The sequence below is a fragment of the Chroicocephalus ridibundus genome, chromosome 6, assembly GCF_963924245.1.
Source record: "Chroicocephalus ridibundus chromosome 6, bChrRid1.1, whole genome shotgun sequence".
NCBI lineage: Eukaryota > Metazoa > Chordata > Aves > Charadriiformes > Laridae > Chroicocephalus > Chroicocephalus ridibundus.
Window position 1 is genome coordinate 41456965 of NC_086289.1, and position 18304 is coordinate 41475268.

General features: G+C 41.5%; 1 protein-coding gene across 1 annotated transcript in view; it reads left to right on the forward strand.

The window, feature by feature from the left end:
* Positions 1–1018: 1018 nt before the first annotated feature.
* The window catches only part of GPR149 (G protein-coupled receptor 149), a 31202-nt gene continuing 13916 nt past the window's right edge, over positions 1019–18304 (forward strand). The window contains exons 1-3 of the mRNA XM_063339979.1: positions 1019–2484; positions 3523–3715; positions 6585–7045. Coding sequence (XP_063196049.1) covers positions 1516–2484; positions 3523–3715; positions 6585–7045 — 1623 coding nt within the window. The 5' untranslated portion in view covers positions 1019–1515. The remainder of the gene's footprint in view (positions 2485–3522; positions 3716–6584; positions 7046–18304) is intronic.

The window sequence follows — 18304 nt, forward strand, 5'->3', positions numbered from 1 at the left end:
GGGCGCTTTTCACATGATGCAGCTGCAGCCATGCGTTCTTTTTCACTGCCTCTCCCATGTGGGGCTCCAACGCCTCTGAGAATCACTGCCTCCAACCTGGCAGGAGGGAAAACACACGAGCAATCCAGTCACTGGCTTGACACAGCTAGTGCGTTCCAAAGTGGGTAGAACTGAGCAAGGATCAGATTGTTAATAACACAGATTTCTAACTGAGTGGATTTGTAATGTTACCTAGACTAGAAGGTAATTGCGACAACTTTACAATATTACTCTTAATCAGAAAATGTTTGTCCTGCATCCCCATGGCATATTTGAACTCAAAGTGGTGCCAGAAAGAGGCAGAGTCCTCCAACAAGATTGCATTGAACCTATCTGTCCACTTAACATCTGAGCATTGGAAATTTTGTCAGCTTATCAGTTTCACCAGTATTGCATTTCCTCAAGAGAAAACATTCATAATGTGCCAAAATGCACCTGCCTCTGATTCTGTCCATGCATGCAGCTAGAGCAGACAGACAGTCAGCGTTTGATGTGGCTCAGATTTGAATCATGTGGGGAATGAAAGTTTTATAAAGCCCAGACTGAGTTGAGATACTACATAGGCAGGCAACACCTGGCTGACAAGCACGGCAGTTGCCTGTCATTAACGAAAGGTTGTCAGTAAGTGTACAGTTAGCATCCGTGTGCAGTGTATGCACATACACATGTGCACTTGCAGAGGGAGTAGGAATACAGAAAGGCAGAGCAGACACACCCCTTCTGTTTCGTCTTCATAAAAGGCTCCTGCGGTTTTTCCCTTCACTAAGCTTGGAGTACAGAAGTGTGAAAGAATAAAAGCAGCACTCTAGCTCGTGATGCACAGCCCTGGAGCAGCCATGGGCTTTACGGGAATGACATTTACAGCTGACATCAGATCTGAGTATTTGCATTGGATTTCAGTGTCAGCATCGGAGGTGTGGCTTAGCAGGGACACTGTTTCAGTCTTCTGATCCAGCTAAGAGGCAGCTCCGTCTGAGAAGATACTCACTCCCCTCGTCTCTGCTATCCTGCTTGCATCTGACTCCTCCCTCCTGCAGCTCAGAACAGCGCAGGGTGAATCCAACAGCTTCTCGTTTCTACTATGTTTCTGCCTGAGCTACTAGAGCTTGAGCGTACCTGATACTCTGCCTTCGTTTCAACTGAACTCGTGAGTAAGGCACATTGCCTGATTATCTGTCAAAAGTGAATGACATGTTATTACCTGAAGAGCCTAAATTAACCATCTTCCAGTACTGAATGGATTATGAAGAATTGGATTTTTTTCAGCACCTTTGATACTTCATTGTTGCTTGATTTTTCGAGAGCACGAGTTGTTCTGGTTATCAAGGGTGCTTTCACCTGAATATTTCTTCATCAGATGCCACAGAAGTCTAGGAAAACAAAGAAACTTGTGATGTGGAGCTAACAGTTCTGGTTTCAGCTAGTGAAAACTTGCAGAGTCAGTGAGAAGGCAAAGAAAAAAATTTGTCAAGGACAATGTCGGTAACGCCTAGTAATTTGTCACTCAATGGGACGAGCTTCTTCAGTGAAAATCATAGCATTATGGATAAGCCTAGTGAGCAGAGAACTTTGAATGTCTTTCTTTTCTGCTTGACTTTTATCACTGCATTAACAGCTCTTCTGGGCAGCATTTATTCACTAGTTTCCCTGCTTAAAATGCAAAACAAAACCACGGTTTCGATGATTGTGACCTCTTTGTCAATAGATGATTTGATCAGCATTGTGCCAGTGATTATTTTCATGCTAACCCAGTGGTCTAGTAGTGTCCTCCCCCAGCCTCTGTGCACCACCTCAGCGCTTATATATTTATTCCAGGGCATTTCTAGCAACCTGAAAGGGTCTCTTATAGTTTCTTACAACTTCTACACCATCAACAAAACTGAGACAATGAGCTGCAGCACTTCCAAGCGACGAGTGAGCATGGTACGGGCCATTTTCACCATCTGGATTTTCAGTTTGCTGATCTGCATTTTGCCTCTCTGTGGCTGGGGCAAGTACATCCCTACCTCCTGGGGTTGCTTCACTGACTGTGCCAGTTCCTACATCTTGTTTTTATTTATTGTCTACTCACTGTGCTTTTGCCTCCTTACAGTGCTCTCTGTTCCTCTAACTTACCAGCTGTTGTGCTCAGATGAGCAACAGCTATTACACATTGATTACCAGGAAATCTCTCGAGGCTACATCACCCCTGGGACACCTGCAGGCTGCAGTACTGCTACCCCATCTCTGTCACCGGTGGACCCTGTGGATAAAATCCTGAAGCATTTCCAAAACGCATGTCCAAGCTCGGAGGCAGTTTTTAGGAAAGGTGTGGCTGAGAGCGGTGCACTCGAGCCTGGTTGCATGAAGAGCGTACAGAGCAGGAGCTTCATGGTGGGCTTTGCCCAGAAACGATTCTCGCTGATTCTTGCATTGACAAAAGTCATTCTCTGGCTTCCAATGATGGTAAATTGTTAGATTGCTTTACTTTGTAATGTTTACTTACATTTAAATGGAGTGTGAGATGGTGTGCCATGTATTGAAACAGATGAACTGTAGCCATTGCAATCGTTCCTTATAGTGTAGTTTGTGCTGGCAAAAGTCCTTTTGAGCAGGTCTGTGTCACTACTGAATTTAACTGGCTTTCAGCAGATTTGGCAGAGCCTGATTCATCAGTGTGTTACTCTATCATCACATCATTTGTATCTCCTGAATACAGGGATGAATAAGGTCCACCCTTTTGTATTGCCAGCTCTGTGACAAGCATTGCTTCAGCATTATGGGGTCTGTGAATTGTACTAAACTCGCTCTTCTGCCCCTCCTCACAGCTGTGAGTCACGTCCTTTGCCAGACTGGTTAAAAAATAGGAGTTTGTTAGAAAAATTAGGTTTGCTTGCATCTTTGTAATCTCTATAGCATTGGGGTGATGGGGTGGGTGGGATGGCATGCTGTCCGTGTGCATGCACTGGTGTATTTGGGAACAGGTACATTCATGTATAATTAGAAAGGAGTCTGTTGAGAACAGGGAACATGAGTCTGGGGCAGTGTTACGCCTGTCCCCAGGGTGTGTATAGGCTCAGTATCTGAGCTTCTCTCAAGGGAAAGAGGGCATTACAGAACATCTGCAGCGCAGTCCTGTGTGGTGCTAAGTTCTCTCTCCTGTTCTCCATCTGGAGTTGGGGTTCCTCCATACCATGCAGGAGAGACTGAGCTCGCAGTCTCTTCTGAGTTGCTTGGACTGTGAGTTGCTTGTTTTAATAGTGCTCAGGCATCTATATTTAGCTTAAGCAAGGGTTTTTCTGAGAAATGCAGAATGAGGAGGAGAGCCTCTGTCAGTGTGTTTTCTCCACTCTCTGTTAGAAACAAAATTGTTAGGCTCAGCAAACATTAATGACAACCTGTGTCTTCTGGTTGTGTCATATTCACAGTGAGATGTTCTGTTTATTCCTGGAAATATCTCATGTGCCTGAAGCGATTTAAATTTCAAAATGCTCTGCCTTTCAGATACAAATGGTTGTCCAGCACATCACTGGTTTTCAAAACCTTTCATTTGAGATACTTAGCTTCCTGCTGACTTTGCTGTCTGCCGCAGTCACCCCAGTATTTGTCCTGTCAGAACACTGGATCCACCTGCCCTGTGGCTGCATCATTAATTGCAGGAGGAATTCGTATGCAGTGTCTTCAGAAGAACTCAAAAGTAAGTATGGAAGGGTGACACGCAGCTGGAATGTATCTTGTAGTAAAGAGCATAGGGAGTTAGTTAACAGTGTGTTGTACTCCTTGAAATCATTTACCCGAGTTACATAGACATTATTCAGAGCAACATGTGAGACTCACAACATTCATGCGAGACAGCTGGATGGAAATAGTGGATGCTGAGGCTCAGAAGCTTGGCTGAATTTACCAGGTCACTGTTAGATCTTTTAATAGAGTCTGATGGACTCTGAATCCTAGTTTCCTCCCTGGGAAAGATGTATATACCAAATCTGACTTCTACTAATCAAATACATGAAACATGCTAAACACATTCAATGTTGTGGGGGAAAAAACATGCTAATTGCAAGCAAATTATAAGAAGGAGAGGAGCTGTTGTTGGTACACCTGCGCTGTAGCTACTAAGCAGAAACCACAGTGACACCAATAAGCAAATAGCAAAGGATGTGATTTATGGGCAGGGCCTGTATCTCACTGTGTTCATGCTGCTTGTTAAAAGCTCAGGAACTCCTAGACAGTTTTTGCCTAAAAATATTTCCCTGCATGTTTATAAAGTTTACCTTGGTGTAACAGAGGATGCCAGACGTTCACTGGTAACCTTCTTACAATCTTCTAAAGCCCTGGTTTTCTCTGGGCCTCCATGTAGAACTAGCTGGAGGAATCCCTGCACACTGACTGTCACAGCATACCTCCTGCAGTTACATGACTTTTGTTCTTCTCATAAAGAACTTGATCATGTGGTAATAGTCAGAGAAATAGAAGACAAAGAAATACAGCTGTCGCTCCATCAACTTTTCTCTAGTGAAAAACACATTTAGGCTTCTGTGAACATGAATAACATTGTCATGTTTGTGGCTAAAAGACTGCATAAGGCTTCCCTGAAAATTTCCTGGCTACAGTTACTTATGAAATGCCTCAGTCTCCACGGTTCATGTATCTGCACAGAGGGACTGCATTTTGAATTACAGATGAAAATATGTTTACAGTATTATTCTGAGACAAGTATGTCTATTGAAGCTTACTATACCTACTAATGTAAATTCAGTATCTTGATTAGTGATTAATTTCTGGGCAAACTGAAAATGTACAAACTTTAAAAAATTTAGCTGTTCAACAGTAGATAATTATGGAAAGTCTGAAGGATAGAAATCTGCCACAGGACTTAAATACATCTGTAGCTGTTAGATCTCTGTTAACGTATAGTAAATGTGTTCTGGTAAAAATACCAGTACAGAAGCCTACAAGGAGGGAAGATAGAGCAATAACTGATTTTTTTATTTATGTTCATAATTATTATCAAGAATATCTTAACATAAAAGTAGTTTTTATTTCCTATTTATAATTCTGCCGTTATATTAGTGTATAAAAATGATAGATTTATGCATTAATCTTTCAGAAGTGAGAGTTGCAGTGCTGGTTTGTCCCTTGAGGCCTTGTCCAAGGGGAATTGAAAATGCTGGCAAGTTTTATTTAGAAAGTTAGAATTGCAATGGAATGGCATGGAATGGAATGGCATGGAATGAATGGAATGGAATGGAATGGAATGGAATGGAGTAGTTCATTTGGAAGGGACCTACAAGGATCATCTAGTCCAACCACAAAAGTCATGAGTTAAGTACTTCTGAGGATCTGGGTGTTTCGCATTCTCTGGAGTGAAAGTCCTCTGACATCAGTGGATGGATCCCTGACATTCACTGCATGTTTAGGGAGAAAGCAAGCTCCTGAATCTTAGAGAAAAGCCATTCTCATTCATGGCTTTCACTTACTTTGAACACCTTCTCCAAATGCAGAACAGCTTGTGCTGCAACTGATGCTGTTTTAACTGCTTTCCCAGATAGGATGACTGCAGCTCATCAAGAAGGCAGTTTATTTCAGATGTATTCGGAGATAAATGTACAACAGATGGAAAAGTAGCAATTATAAAATTATTTAAAATAAATCTGTCACTTTTAGATATTTGTACTAAAGGCTATTCTCAAGTTTTAATGCAATGACTGCTAAGGTCAGAATTTCACTAACAATTAAATATGATCTAGTCAGCACAAAAAACGTTGAGTAGAAATAGAGGTTGTATAAATGTATCCCCATACCTTTTGTTTTATAATTTAGCATGAAAGGTTTGGTGGGAAGATGATTCATTAGTTAAATGAAAGGTACTTCTTTATTTACTACATCATGTAAGATGAAAAGGGGGAGGATGGAGAATCTCAGGTAATTTCTATTAGAAAGGAGGAAGAATGAAAGGGTATAAATAATAATGAGAGTTTTTATTTAATTGTTCAATTACTGTGTAAGATTAGTTGGAGCACTGAATTTAGAACAGAGAATATATGAAAATTTCATTGTGTAAATACTTTGAATATTTATTTTTTATTGTAAAATTCTGGGGGTTTTGCTTGATTATTGATATTGAAGGTTAGTTATTGATTAACAGTAATATTTTATCGTGTTGTACAATTTTACAATTTTTCACCTTTAGGAATAAGCTGAAACAGGCTCTGAAAAAAAAGAGTATTACAAAATCTAAGTATTTTCTTCCTGTGTGTATCCCATAAAACATCATATATCATGTGGTTTTGAAAATAGCAGATAATCTACCAGTTTCTGGGAATCCATTAACTTTGGAATGTGTAATTTCTGAATTTGTTAAGAAGGCAGTATAATAGCATACTATCTGAGAAGTCTTTCTTCTCAACAATTCATTCTTTTTATGCATAGAAAATTGCCTGTTTCTAGCAGTAGTTAAATAATTTATTCCATGTTTTAGAATGTCATTTTCATTGTGTATGTAATCTCATTTTTCTTCTTGGTTTTGACTCTTCTAATATGACTTTCCTTTCCTTTCTGCTTAGCCAAACGTAGGGCTTTCGAATTCAACCTGTCATTCCAGCAAGGCTATGGAATCTACAAAATATCCCATGAAAACCACCACCACCACCACGCTGGCGATGATAAATCTACGTCCTATCACAACCTGGTGAGCTACGACAGCGGTAACTCCAAAGAACCTCGGCGAGGAAGCGCCGATCGGCCCGTCGCTGGGGAGGCGGCGTTCAGCACCACGGCCCTGCCGGACAGCTCCCGGGACGCCCCGCAGGGACCCCAGGCCCGGGCGGAGCCTGGCCAGGAGAGCAGCAGCGACCGCCTCCTTCCTGACAAACTGGGGGCCTTTAGCAGAGAAGAGGTCAGAAATTTTGATAAGTCGACTTTTTTTGAAGGACCAGAAAGGAGATTGTCTCACGAGGAAAGTCATAAACCTGAACTCACAGACTGGGAATGGTGCAGGAGTAAATCAGAGAGGACCCCTCGGCAGGTAAAATATGAATTTGCCCTTATTTTTTTCTGATAATAAGCTAAGAGTAATTTTTACTTACATTGAAGTTACTATTAGTCCTATTGGTGGTATAGTTACTTTTAGTAAAAATCATACTTAACATTGTCTATTTTAGTAACCTCACACCTATTGCAGATTCTGATCCAGCAACAGTTTCTCACTTGTCTTCTTAATCATAGGAATTATCATTATTATTATTATTATTATTGTTGTTGTTGTTGTTGTTATTATTATTACTACTACTACTGCTACTACTATTACTATTATTATTATTATTATTTTGTGTGCACCTGCATCATCTGTATAAGGTAAGAATTCATCATGAATTGTGTTAATTCATCTTAATGAATAGGAATTTTCTCTCCAAAAGATTACATTTTCAAGAGTATTTCAAAGCCTCTGGTGACTTTTTTTGTTATCCTTACATTTTGGGTAGGCGAACAAAGAGAAGTGCAAAACCAAACATGAACGGTAAGTCCATGGATAAATGCAGATTTCAATCTGGGCACAAAGATTCCTATTAGATTCAAACAAAAAGATTCCAAATATTATATAGTTCATCCCTTTCCTTTAGATTGTGGACAGTTATTGGGAAGAAGAAACCCTGAGAAACTTACTAGTTTTCAGGAGCTCTGAGAGAAAAGTGAAGGTGGAGTCTTAATACATCAGCACTTGAAATTGAAGAGCTTGTTAAAGGTGTCTGTAACCTCACCTTGTGTAGTTCTTTGCACAGAAGTTCTGATTCTGCTCTCTCACATTTGCTGTGCGCTGTACTGAATCCAAGAGAGCTTTTCACAGCTTGGGAGAAGAGGAATGTCAAAACCCATAGCCTTTAAGGACATGCTGTCTAAAATTAATAGACCGAGCTCCAATCTTGCTATGTGACTCTTTCACCTAAAGGTGTCTCCTGTTGAATGTACCACCATTGCTGCAGAAGTTGGGGTTTGCTTTCAGTTATGAGATTGCAGGATTATGGTCTGTTCCAAGTGCAGAGTCTTCATTTGCCTGTTCCTTGCCGTGCTGATAGAGGCATATCAAGAACAGCAGGATCACTGATTTCCTCAGCTTGGAGGTGTTTTGGTTCTGCTATGACAAACCTTGTTGTTAGTGCCCATACTGGGAGGGTCTTCACTGACTTCTGACTAGAGTTGGGTTCAACACTAAAGAAGAGCTGTGAGGGAGAATTGCCCAAAACTGCCATTTGTAGAATGGCAGACTGAAATTGGATTCAGCAAAAGGACAGCTATTACAGTATGTGAGAACATGGGCTTAAAGGAGAACTGCCAAGCTTTATTTTCTGTAATCAGTGTTTGTTTAAGCAGAAAAATGTCACAACAGCTACTGCAGGTTGAATGCTTTTAATGAAAGAAGGGAAAGATTGTTAGCTGTTCCTTGTCAACTGCCTGTTAAGCGGGCAATGAGTATTAGGATTTTTTGTCTCCTAAAAATTCGTGATTATGAACCAAAGGCGAAACACTGCCATGAGGCACCAGGTGAGCCTGCAGTGTGACATCTGTAGTGGAAATAGGAATGAGCAATAGCTGTTTATCCCTGTGGAATTTACGTGATGCTTTCATCACATACTGGACTCTACAAAGCATCTCAGAGTGGCCTGAGGAGTAAAAAAGAGATAACACTGTATCGTGCAGTTACCTGCTACTTCTGTGTGCACCTTTCCCATGCTATGGCATTTGTGCTTCAGCACACAGTACTGGTCTGCATAAACAGTGTATGTAATGGTCCTCTGGCAGCATAGATATTTTCAAGATAAACCAGGGCAGTTCTGTGTACATATAAGTACGGTTTTCATTTTTGATATGTGACACAGTCAAAGGTTCCCACTGTTGCTGTAAATTGACTCTGAGACAACTTAAAATGTCAATTCTGGCTGCTCACATTTGGAAGTTTCCCTTGGTGGAATCCAAAAGAAGACAGTATCGGCTTTCAATTTACTACACACGAACAACCAGGAAACACATGCAAAAGAATTGAAACAAAGAACACTGAAGTATTTTAAAAAATATTTTATTGCTATTTGAGTAATAAATAGTAATACTATTTGAATTTGAATTTTCATTTTATTTTATTAAATTTCAGGAGCTTTTGTAGTATGTAGCAAAATCACTGCTTTTTTTCTGCTATATTTGCACAGTGAAAAGTTCATATTGGCCATAGGAAAAGCATATCTTCATTTTTTTTCTAGGATTGTCACATTGAGAGAAAACAAGACTGTGTATCTATCTTGTGAGGAATGAACAAAAACTTAAGTGAAAACTTAAATGCTCAGAAGGATGATTTTATATTTGGGGAAGGCTGTTTCTTGTGTGATGTGGAAGCAGTTATTCTTCCCCTGTCCTTCAGTGGTCACACAAAGTAAAGTATCAGTTGCCTGTCAAAGGGGTTTAAGTGTCTCCCCTGAAAGAAGCAGAAGTCACTGTAAATCTGAGAAACACTTTTCCAGATGATGTAGTTGCATGTTTATGCCCTATTCAAGAACAACAGAAGATAGTCAATAATTTTACTGGAAGGCTTAGTTTTTCCCAAGCTATCTCGACAATGTTTGGAAGGGCAAGCTTGCATTCAGGAAGTTGAACTTTAAGGTCTGAGTGAGCGGAAAGGGCTTGACCTTGCCTGGGTTTTGAGAACCCTGTCTTCTGGAACAAGTGTTTACTGTGCTAGGTGAGACTGTCATGCTTTTGTAGCATTTCCTGCAGAACTGTGGCTTCTGTTAATCTTTCCAGTGTGTCACTTCAGTGAACTCCACAGTCGGTACAGTCTCTCCTTGTTTATTTGAATTCTGATACCTGCTGATGCCTAGAACACCAGTCCTTCCTCCCAGCGCAAAACCAAGGTGATGCAGGAGGCAGGAGTTTGGGGCACAATGACGTCAGAAGCCAAAGCCAGTCTGCCTGGCCGAAGGTTAACTAAACTCTGAGGGTTTGAGCGTGCACTGTGGAATTCAGTAGATGTTTGCCATTACATTCGTTGGGAGTCGGGCAGGAGGCTGTGTGAAGTCCACAAGACAGGAGCTGCAGAAGGCTTTAGGTTGGAAAGGATCTCTGAAAGTCACCTAATCCAAACTCCTGCTCCAAGCAGGGCTGACTCAAAGCTAGATCAACTTGCTTTAGACCTTTGGTACATACATTGGTAAGATGTATAAGAGATGTTTTATATCTAAATAAGGGAATCCCTTCTCCCTTTGATAAACACAAGTTTATGATTTGAGTCAAAGTAGGAATTTGTTTGATAATTCAGATTTAATTGATAATCCCTTCATGAAAAAGCAAATGTTCATTTCTGGTGCAGCGTGCATTGATGAACAACTATGTTTCTGGGCGAAAGTAAATGATGACTCAACCTGGTTTTAATCTACTAGTTCTTGCTAACCCCTTGTTTGCCACGTATAGTTTCGTTAATAAAGTCAGTATATCACTAGGTTCATCATTAACTGTGGCTCCCTTTGCAGTAGTTTCCAGATGGTGTTTAAAAAAATTTTTTTAAAAATTCCTTTTCCTGTGACTGCCATTTCAAATTGCTAGACCTGTGACTTCCATTACAGCAGGTATGAGCATCTCTTGTGAAGCAGCTGGCAGTGACTTCATGTGGATGGCTTTATTTGCTCTGGGGCTTTATATGTCACTTTTGGACATACTTCTTCACTACTTGCATTACAAGGAATCCCAATTCATTCTTTTCTGACATTTTCCAAGTTATAACACAGTGTGCAGTTGCCAGGCATTAAGGCTCCTATGGTCTAAAAGTTCAAGGCTTCTAAGTTACAGATCTCAGTGTTTCTGACATTCAGCATGAGCTTCCAGAGCTTCACAGCACTGACATTTGCTTTGCTGCTGAAAAAGGGCAGAATATAGAATTCCGGCAAGCATTGTAAAAATAACTTTAATGCATTTCTCAGGGGTATGTTGGATGAAAGATCAATTTGGGCCAAAGTTGAAAGGCACCCCTTTTATTTGTTCTGTCTGGAAGTCCCTAAGTATCTGAGAAAAGTCACTTTCTCCTCATCACTCTCCATTTCTCACCTTTGTTAAAAAAGGAGTCTTTCCCTAGCATTTATTGGCCATGTACTTCTTAATTTGTCAATTAAGCTAGCCAACTGGGAAGAAGGTAAGAAATCTTACAAAGAAATCAATGATTATCCTAATAGGATAAAAGTTCTTCATCTTCAGTACTTTCAGACTATAAATGCTTGATCATAGAAATAAATATAGATGTTCTTATTACAGTACTTCCAGCTTTCTTTTCAATAAGCAGAACTTGTAATAACTTACAGTAGGAGGACGAGTAGCAATTATACATGGGTTTTCAGCTCAGCTGTTAAGTGATGTGATAAATGTATCCTTACATGCTGAATTTCCACATAGCGAAGGGCATAGATGCTTGGCATGAGAACTTGAGAAAAACACAACCATAGTCCTTCTGCACATACTTGTTGAAAAGTGGACAGTGAGTTGTCTTACAGAAAATTAGAATGCACTTTTCTCACATTAAAATTCTTTTATCATTTCTGTTGTTTCTGGTTTGAAAGCTTTTGAAATTAAGAGGTTCCACGATAGCCCTGAGAGCAGCCAGGTCAGGGTGCTCCATTTCTCTGGTGCTGTTATTGGGGTTCCCCCTCCTGTTGTTGTGCCTCTGGGCTCCTTTCTGTTGGCGAAGAGGGTCTGTTACTCACACAATCAAGCAATTTGCAGTTCTGCAGCAAAATGGAGAGCATCGCAGTAACCAAATCTAGAAAATACCATGCCAATTGAACTTACAGTTGGGAGAACTACAGTGAACTTCAGCCAGGTATTTAAGAAATCATTGTGAGAGTTGCTGCTGCTGAATGAGTAATACAATGTGCATTGCTGCAGCTGATGGGTGTCCCCTGTGGAATAAAACCTGCTTTGCCAAGTGCGAGAACACAGAACATTTTGGTAAGGGCCAAAAAGGTGCAATAGTCTCATGCTGATCTCCAGGCAGTATCTAGCCAGGCACGCAGATTTTTCACAGAGGACAAGTATTTCTTACCAGCAGAACAAGTAAACCCTTTCCAATATAATCCTACCCCGTCCACCAGTGCATCAGCATTGATTTTGCTATGCAGATGAAGCACCAGTAACTGCCTCAGTCTTTGCCTGGTGCTGGCCATGGCATTTTCCTGTACTGGGCAGGTCATCAGAACTGAGCTGGGTGTCACCACCTTCCTAAGGGCCTGTTGTCATGCCTTTTATTAATCCTTCTCATAGCCACTTTGCAGATTGAACAGGAGAGGAGAGAGAAAAGGGAGATGAGGTGTAGTGTGCAAATAAAAGCAGGCTTGAACAAGCATTGTTTCATGAAAGAATAATTGCCCAAAGTTTCCCTGAGAGAGCTCAGGAAGAAAAGAAGTGACATACCGGAGAACAGTCCACTCTCAGCGTGCTGGGGCCCAGAAGCAAACCCAGCTCATATCCTGCTCAGGGTACTTGTGGCAGCAGTTTTATCCTTTACAAGGTGACCTACTACTTCAGCCTTCCAAATGGCGCAAGTTCCCCGGGACACAACCTGGCTTGAGGAAGCTGTTGACACAAGTGGCAGTGACAAGAATCAGAGCGTGCTGTGCAGAATGGTCTGATCGCCCTGGGTATTGGGGGGATGGGTATGAGGGGAAAGGAAAGGCAAGGAGGGCTTCTCCCACGGAAGAGAGCGTATCCATGCTCGTGTTTTGTTTGAGGGACCTGCCTGAAACACACAGACATGTCACTGTATGTTATTTAAAAAAGCCATGAAATCATTAAAAGGTAATCTGTTAACTTGAAATAAATTCTGCGTTCTCTGTAGACCCTATTATTTAGTATTGCTTATGTAAGGAAACATAATTAGGATGTATACTTCTGCCACAGGTCACCTTAAGGCCATGTCGATTTCCACAGTTCATAGCAGTGAGTGAGAATTTTGCTGGCACTGATATATAAAATTGATGTTGTTTAAAGACATTTTTGTGTGTGTGTGCACGCGTGTTGATTTATATTGAGCTGGTCAATTAGTTATCCTATTTTTGCAGGTAACTGTAATGATCTGGAGGTAGAAACTGATAACATTAAAATGATGATGCCACTGAGGAGATGCAGTGCAGCTGTGTTCCATGCAGTGTGCTTGGTCAGCACATTGTTTCTGGGAGGGCAGCAGGGATTGCACCAGCTCTCCATTGCCTTGCAAGTTGTGTTACTAGAGAACTGATGACAGGATCTTGCAGCCATTAGTTTTGTGCATCTGTTTACTCAGAACTGGAGTGAAAAGAGAGAAAAATAGGATGGGCAAGAGAAAGTTCAGTCACGTGTGTGAATGTAGTTTAGAGTGAAAGGGCTTTATGTCTGCTCTGACAAAAACCACTCTCCAAAGCTATTGAAATAGTGCTGGTCAAGTGTAAAAAATTCGAGAAAGATCCATCTTTTTTCAGGCTTCTTTTTTCAGCCTTCTTTTTTGTGGAGTGTCTAATTTACTCCATACCATTATTTGTTTATTTATTTATTAGTGTTCACTAATTTATTCCAGTTCCTCACCCAGTGTGATGCTATTAGCCAGTTGTAGTGACTGTACAAAGGCTGCTCTCCAATCTTTCAACAGATCACACAAAAAAAGTTACTGCAAGGGCAGGGTATGAAGCATTCAGTTTTTCATTTCCAGAAACATCCAAACATGCAGACTGTGTTTTCCCTGCTACTTACCAACAAAACCTCTGATTATTTTGCAATGCATCTGTTACAAGCTTTGCCTCTACTGGCAGTACTTTAAAGTTCTCTGCAGTTTTTTGTAGGCTGCCATCAAAAAGAATTGACCTAATCTCATGGAATTTAGTTGGTCCCTTGCCTGATCATAGATACTGTTTCTCTCACTGGTAGTTGATCTTAATTCTGGTCTTAAAAAAAACCTTAGGAGTTGAGTACTTGAGGAGTTGAGGGGTTGTACCCCTCCCTGCAGCTTTATGCTGCTGACAATATACTGGTTTCTTCTGAAACCCAGATGCAAACTCTGTGAGGTACTACAGCTGGAGATCTAGGCTCATGGAACTGCGGTGTCTCCAATACTTTCCCTCCACAAGAGAGGAAAATGACATGTGAAGTAGTAGGCACTCTGCAGTGCCCATGTCTCTTCTCTGCTCATTAATCTGCTGGCTCCCATGCTGGGAGTGCCCAGAGGGAGGAACCCCAGGCTGAACTGGAGATGGGAGTCTGCTTGCCCGGCCAGTACTGAATCCTCTTGAGAATATGGAGGGAAAGTGGAATTTAGCTCTGTCCTGCACATCATCTGGATAAACTCTACTGAGCTTCCCACAAGTCAAGGTGGGACAAAATACACATGTAACCCAGCAATACTACAGGCTGCTGCTGGCTGCAATCTCCGGTCACAGCGCAGTTATAATATCCAGCAAAACTAAAGCTTGATATGGCTCTGAATGACAGCAGATCCTTGGTCTGCCAGTTGCCTGGTTAGGGACAGTTTTGTCTCTGCTTTCTGAAAGGAGCCCAACACCAAAACCACAAAAAGCCAGTAGAGATGCAATGTTTGGATGTTACTTTTTTTGTTGTGTGGGCTGGCAGTCCATTGGGTGGAGCAGGAAGAAACGTCTGATGAGATGAGGTTGAGCGGGGGGCAGACTTTGGGAGTTTCCCTGCCAGGACTTCAGTTGGACAGCTGGAACTGGGATGGGGATGGGGTGGGGGGCTGAGGGGGCTGGTAGAACCTTTCTTTGCAATAGGAGAGAGGACACGTAGAAGAGGAGGTTCTTGGAAAGAAAGGGAAGATGCAGCTGCTCTCCAGGCTACTGCAGTAAATCCATCCGTGAACCTTTTTTATAAAGAACCTCTTTTATAATGTATCTATACTATATTGCAGTTCTAAAGAAATGCAACAATTTCCTTGGCTTGCATTTGGCCTTTGTTTTAGTTTTCTTTTATTTTCATAGCCAGGGCATGATACATTGCTCCACTGTAGAAGTACTGCAAGTGGCAGTGCATTTGTTTCAGCAGAACAAAACCTGATGGCAGCTGAAGGGAGACATCACAACATGGCTCCCTGTGACTGAGAAGCAAGTGGAAGGAGCAACATGGCATAATAAGTGACCTTCCTGCATGTCAGTATATGAAGAGGTGAAAAATGTCATTATCTATTCCACCCCTCCCCCCAAGCTCCTTCCAACTGTGTCATGTCCACTATTTTCTTTCTTTCTTCAGCACTTTCCAGTAAATTTACTCATCCCTTTCACCTAAAAGCTGTGGTTTTGCCTCTGTTTCAACCCAGGGAAAATGAGCGGAAAAATAATCTTCCATAAATCTTGTCTAGCTGCAAAGCTAGGACATGGCAGTGGCTGCGCTGATGAAATGGAGGCAGAGGTGGGAATACTGCGTGCGGTGCTGTGTACTAAACTGTAGTGTTTACAGGCAAAAATATCCTCTTGGGCTGCATCCTGAGGGTAGGGACATAGCTGTGTTTTTCCCATTAACGCTAATGGAAGTCAAGAGACTGAACCACACACCATGCCCTGGAAATGTGCCCCCTTAATGTTTCTGTCTTACAATGCCGTCTTGTACGTTTTCTCCCAGTTCTGCTTCTGTAGCAGGAGGTGTTTAGAGGTGTTAAATGGTTATAGTCATCATGCTGATGGTCATATGCGATATTTTCTCATTTGTAAAGAAATGTTAAATTTCCTATTTTGCTACCCCCAAACTTACAGTGTATGTTGGGCAGATTGGCCCAGTGTGTATACCACTTCTTCATAGTAAAAAAACCCTCTGAGGCAAGGGACTTGCTGAGATCTTACTGCCTTTTGTGTGATGATTTCCATCTCACTTGAAGGCGGTTTGCACTGCTCAGTAAGGGTAGGGATCCAGTGAGAGGCTTTGCATCTCTGATGCAAAATTAACGGAGTAAGGAATTAGGACTGCTAGGCTCCTCTGAGTGTTAGGTCAGGTACAACTGGAAATCGTGTCTCGTGTTCGTATGACCAAACCTCTCATCTGCACTGTGATTAAGAATTAAAATGTGAAAACCTGTGTGCTTGGCTAAAACCTGGTCAGCCACCTTGCCAGAAGATTATTAGTTTCAGCTGAATGGAAACTGGGCAGCATTGAGGACTGTGGTTTGAAATTTAAACCCATGCAACTGGATCCTTGTGAATATGACTTTGTCTTTGCAGATTTTAAAGTTATCTGATTTGCACAGTGAGATAAAGGTATAAAGATTTCATAGTTAAACACACAGTCCTGGAATTACTGTAGAGGTGGTCCTCATTGACAACCTCTTCACACACTGTACGAGGGGTGAGAGTTGCAGGCTGACCTGCAGACTGCATGTCAGTGAGCAGAGGTGTGATATTGGAATAGTGTTAAAAAGTAGAGCTTTCCCCAATAAACTAACCTCTTGCCTCAGGTAATAAACTGGGGTTGGCTTTTGAAGTTGGAAGGTCAGAAGCAGATGTGGGTAGGTTACCTTTAGCAACTCAAACTATCAAAATGGGGAAAAAAAAATCCAACCGCGTTTTAGTGAAGTTTGTAAATAGAAAGGTTTGTCAACAGTGGGTCTGATCCAAAGCACCCCAAGTCCAAACATCCCAGCTTTTAGCCAGGTAAATATTCCATTGTATTTACTGGGGCTTTGTCACAGCTTTCATTTGAAAAACTGCTGGTTTTTCATATCCCTGAAGCCAGCAACCACTCCAGTACTGCAGGGGAGGGTAACTCTTAGCATGACTGCCTATTTTGCAGTGCTGTCTGCTGAGAGGAGGGATAGCGCATTCCAGCTGGCCTGCACTGCTCACTTGCCTGAAGTCATTCAGGGAAACGAGGATAAGAAGTCTCTCCTTATATTACGTTTTTTTACCCTCTGAGCAACAAGTGATACTTGCAGAAGGCTGACCATTTTAATTTGTATTGTGAAAGAAGTATTTTTTATTCAGTTATTTTCAGACCTTAAATAAACAGTGAGAAGGGTATCAATTACTTTGATTTAGTTTTTTGAAGAGCAGGGTGCCAGACAATATAGGTGATGCCTTTGATTTTCTGTTGAATCTATGTGCTACTTGGAAGATGGCACTACCTTGGAGTGATAGTAATGATGCTGTAGCTGGTTGTCTCCTCATCGTCTGTTCTGTGAGTAAAGAGTTACTCCATCAAAGCGATTTCTCTGAAATCAAAGTGGCATGAAAGGAGAATGAGGTAGCAGGTTTTATTTAACACCTATATAGGCTAGCTGTAATTGAGAGGGAGAGAAAAAATGGTACTTGTCATTTCTAACTCTTGCTCAGCTGCATTTTTGAAAGATACCTTTAACATCTCATAAAATACCAGTGTATCTCCCTTTCCTAAAAAGATTGGGTGTAAATATGTCATGTACGGTTTTTGCCTATAGTTAAGTGCCTTCAGGCAACAGAAATATCCCAGGCTTGCAATATGTTATAGGCTTTCTGATTATTTTTTTTCTTTGACTTGATACCTCGTCTGTGGGTTGCCTCAAGCAAACTCCTTCAAGAGACTCTCTGTACAGAACCTATTTATGTGCCCTGCAAAGAGAGAGAGGGGGAGGCTGTGTAAATTAATTCACTTAGGAGGAGTCGGCGCTGTATCTCTGTATGTCTGCAGTTTGAAGATTTTTTAGCAGTAATACATAGGATCTTTCTCACTCCAGGAAAGTTGTAAACATTCTGGTAAACACCAGGCACAGCATAGAGGCCGAGTTATGAATAGACTTGAAGATTGTATTTGCTTTCTACTGGCCTATACAACTATACTCATGCTAATCTGCTGTGATGTTCTCGTCTGGTCTCTTCCTGCGGGTGGTGTTCCCTTGGTTGGAAAATCAGTGTAGCATTTCACCATCATCTTCTAACTTTGCTCAAGTGAGGTAAAGTGGTGTTGTCCTTGTGGTGCTTGCTGACTCTCTGCTCACAGTTAAACTGCTATTGTCACTGTGTTGAATTGCATGAACAGGAGAAATATTGAGAGTAGAATCATTTGCCCAGGAAGGCAAGGCTGAATATAGGCAAGCTCCTACAGTGCTTCCCTCACACTGGTACCCCAGCATGAAGCAGCTAGCTTCCTATGGCGGCTGTTTATTCTGTCTCGTTCAGATCTGTTGCTTAAACAGTTTTTTATGAATGCTAGATACAACTATACATGCACACGTGGAACTAGAGAAAAGACAGAAAAAACTGGGCTGTGGAGAAGTAATGAGGATAAATAAGCCTTGTGGAGCTGACCCATGACG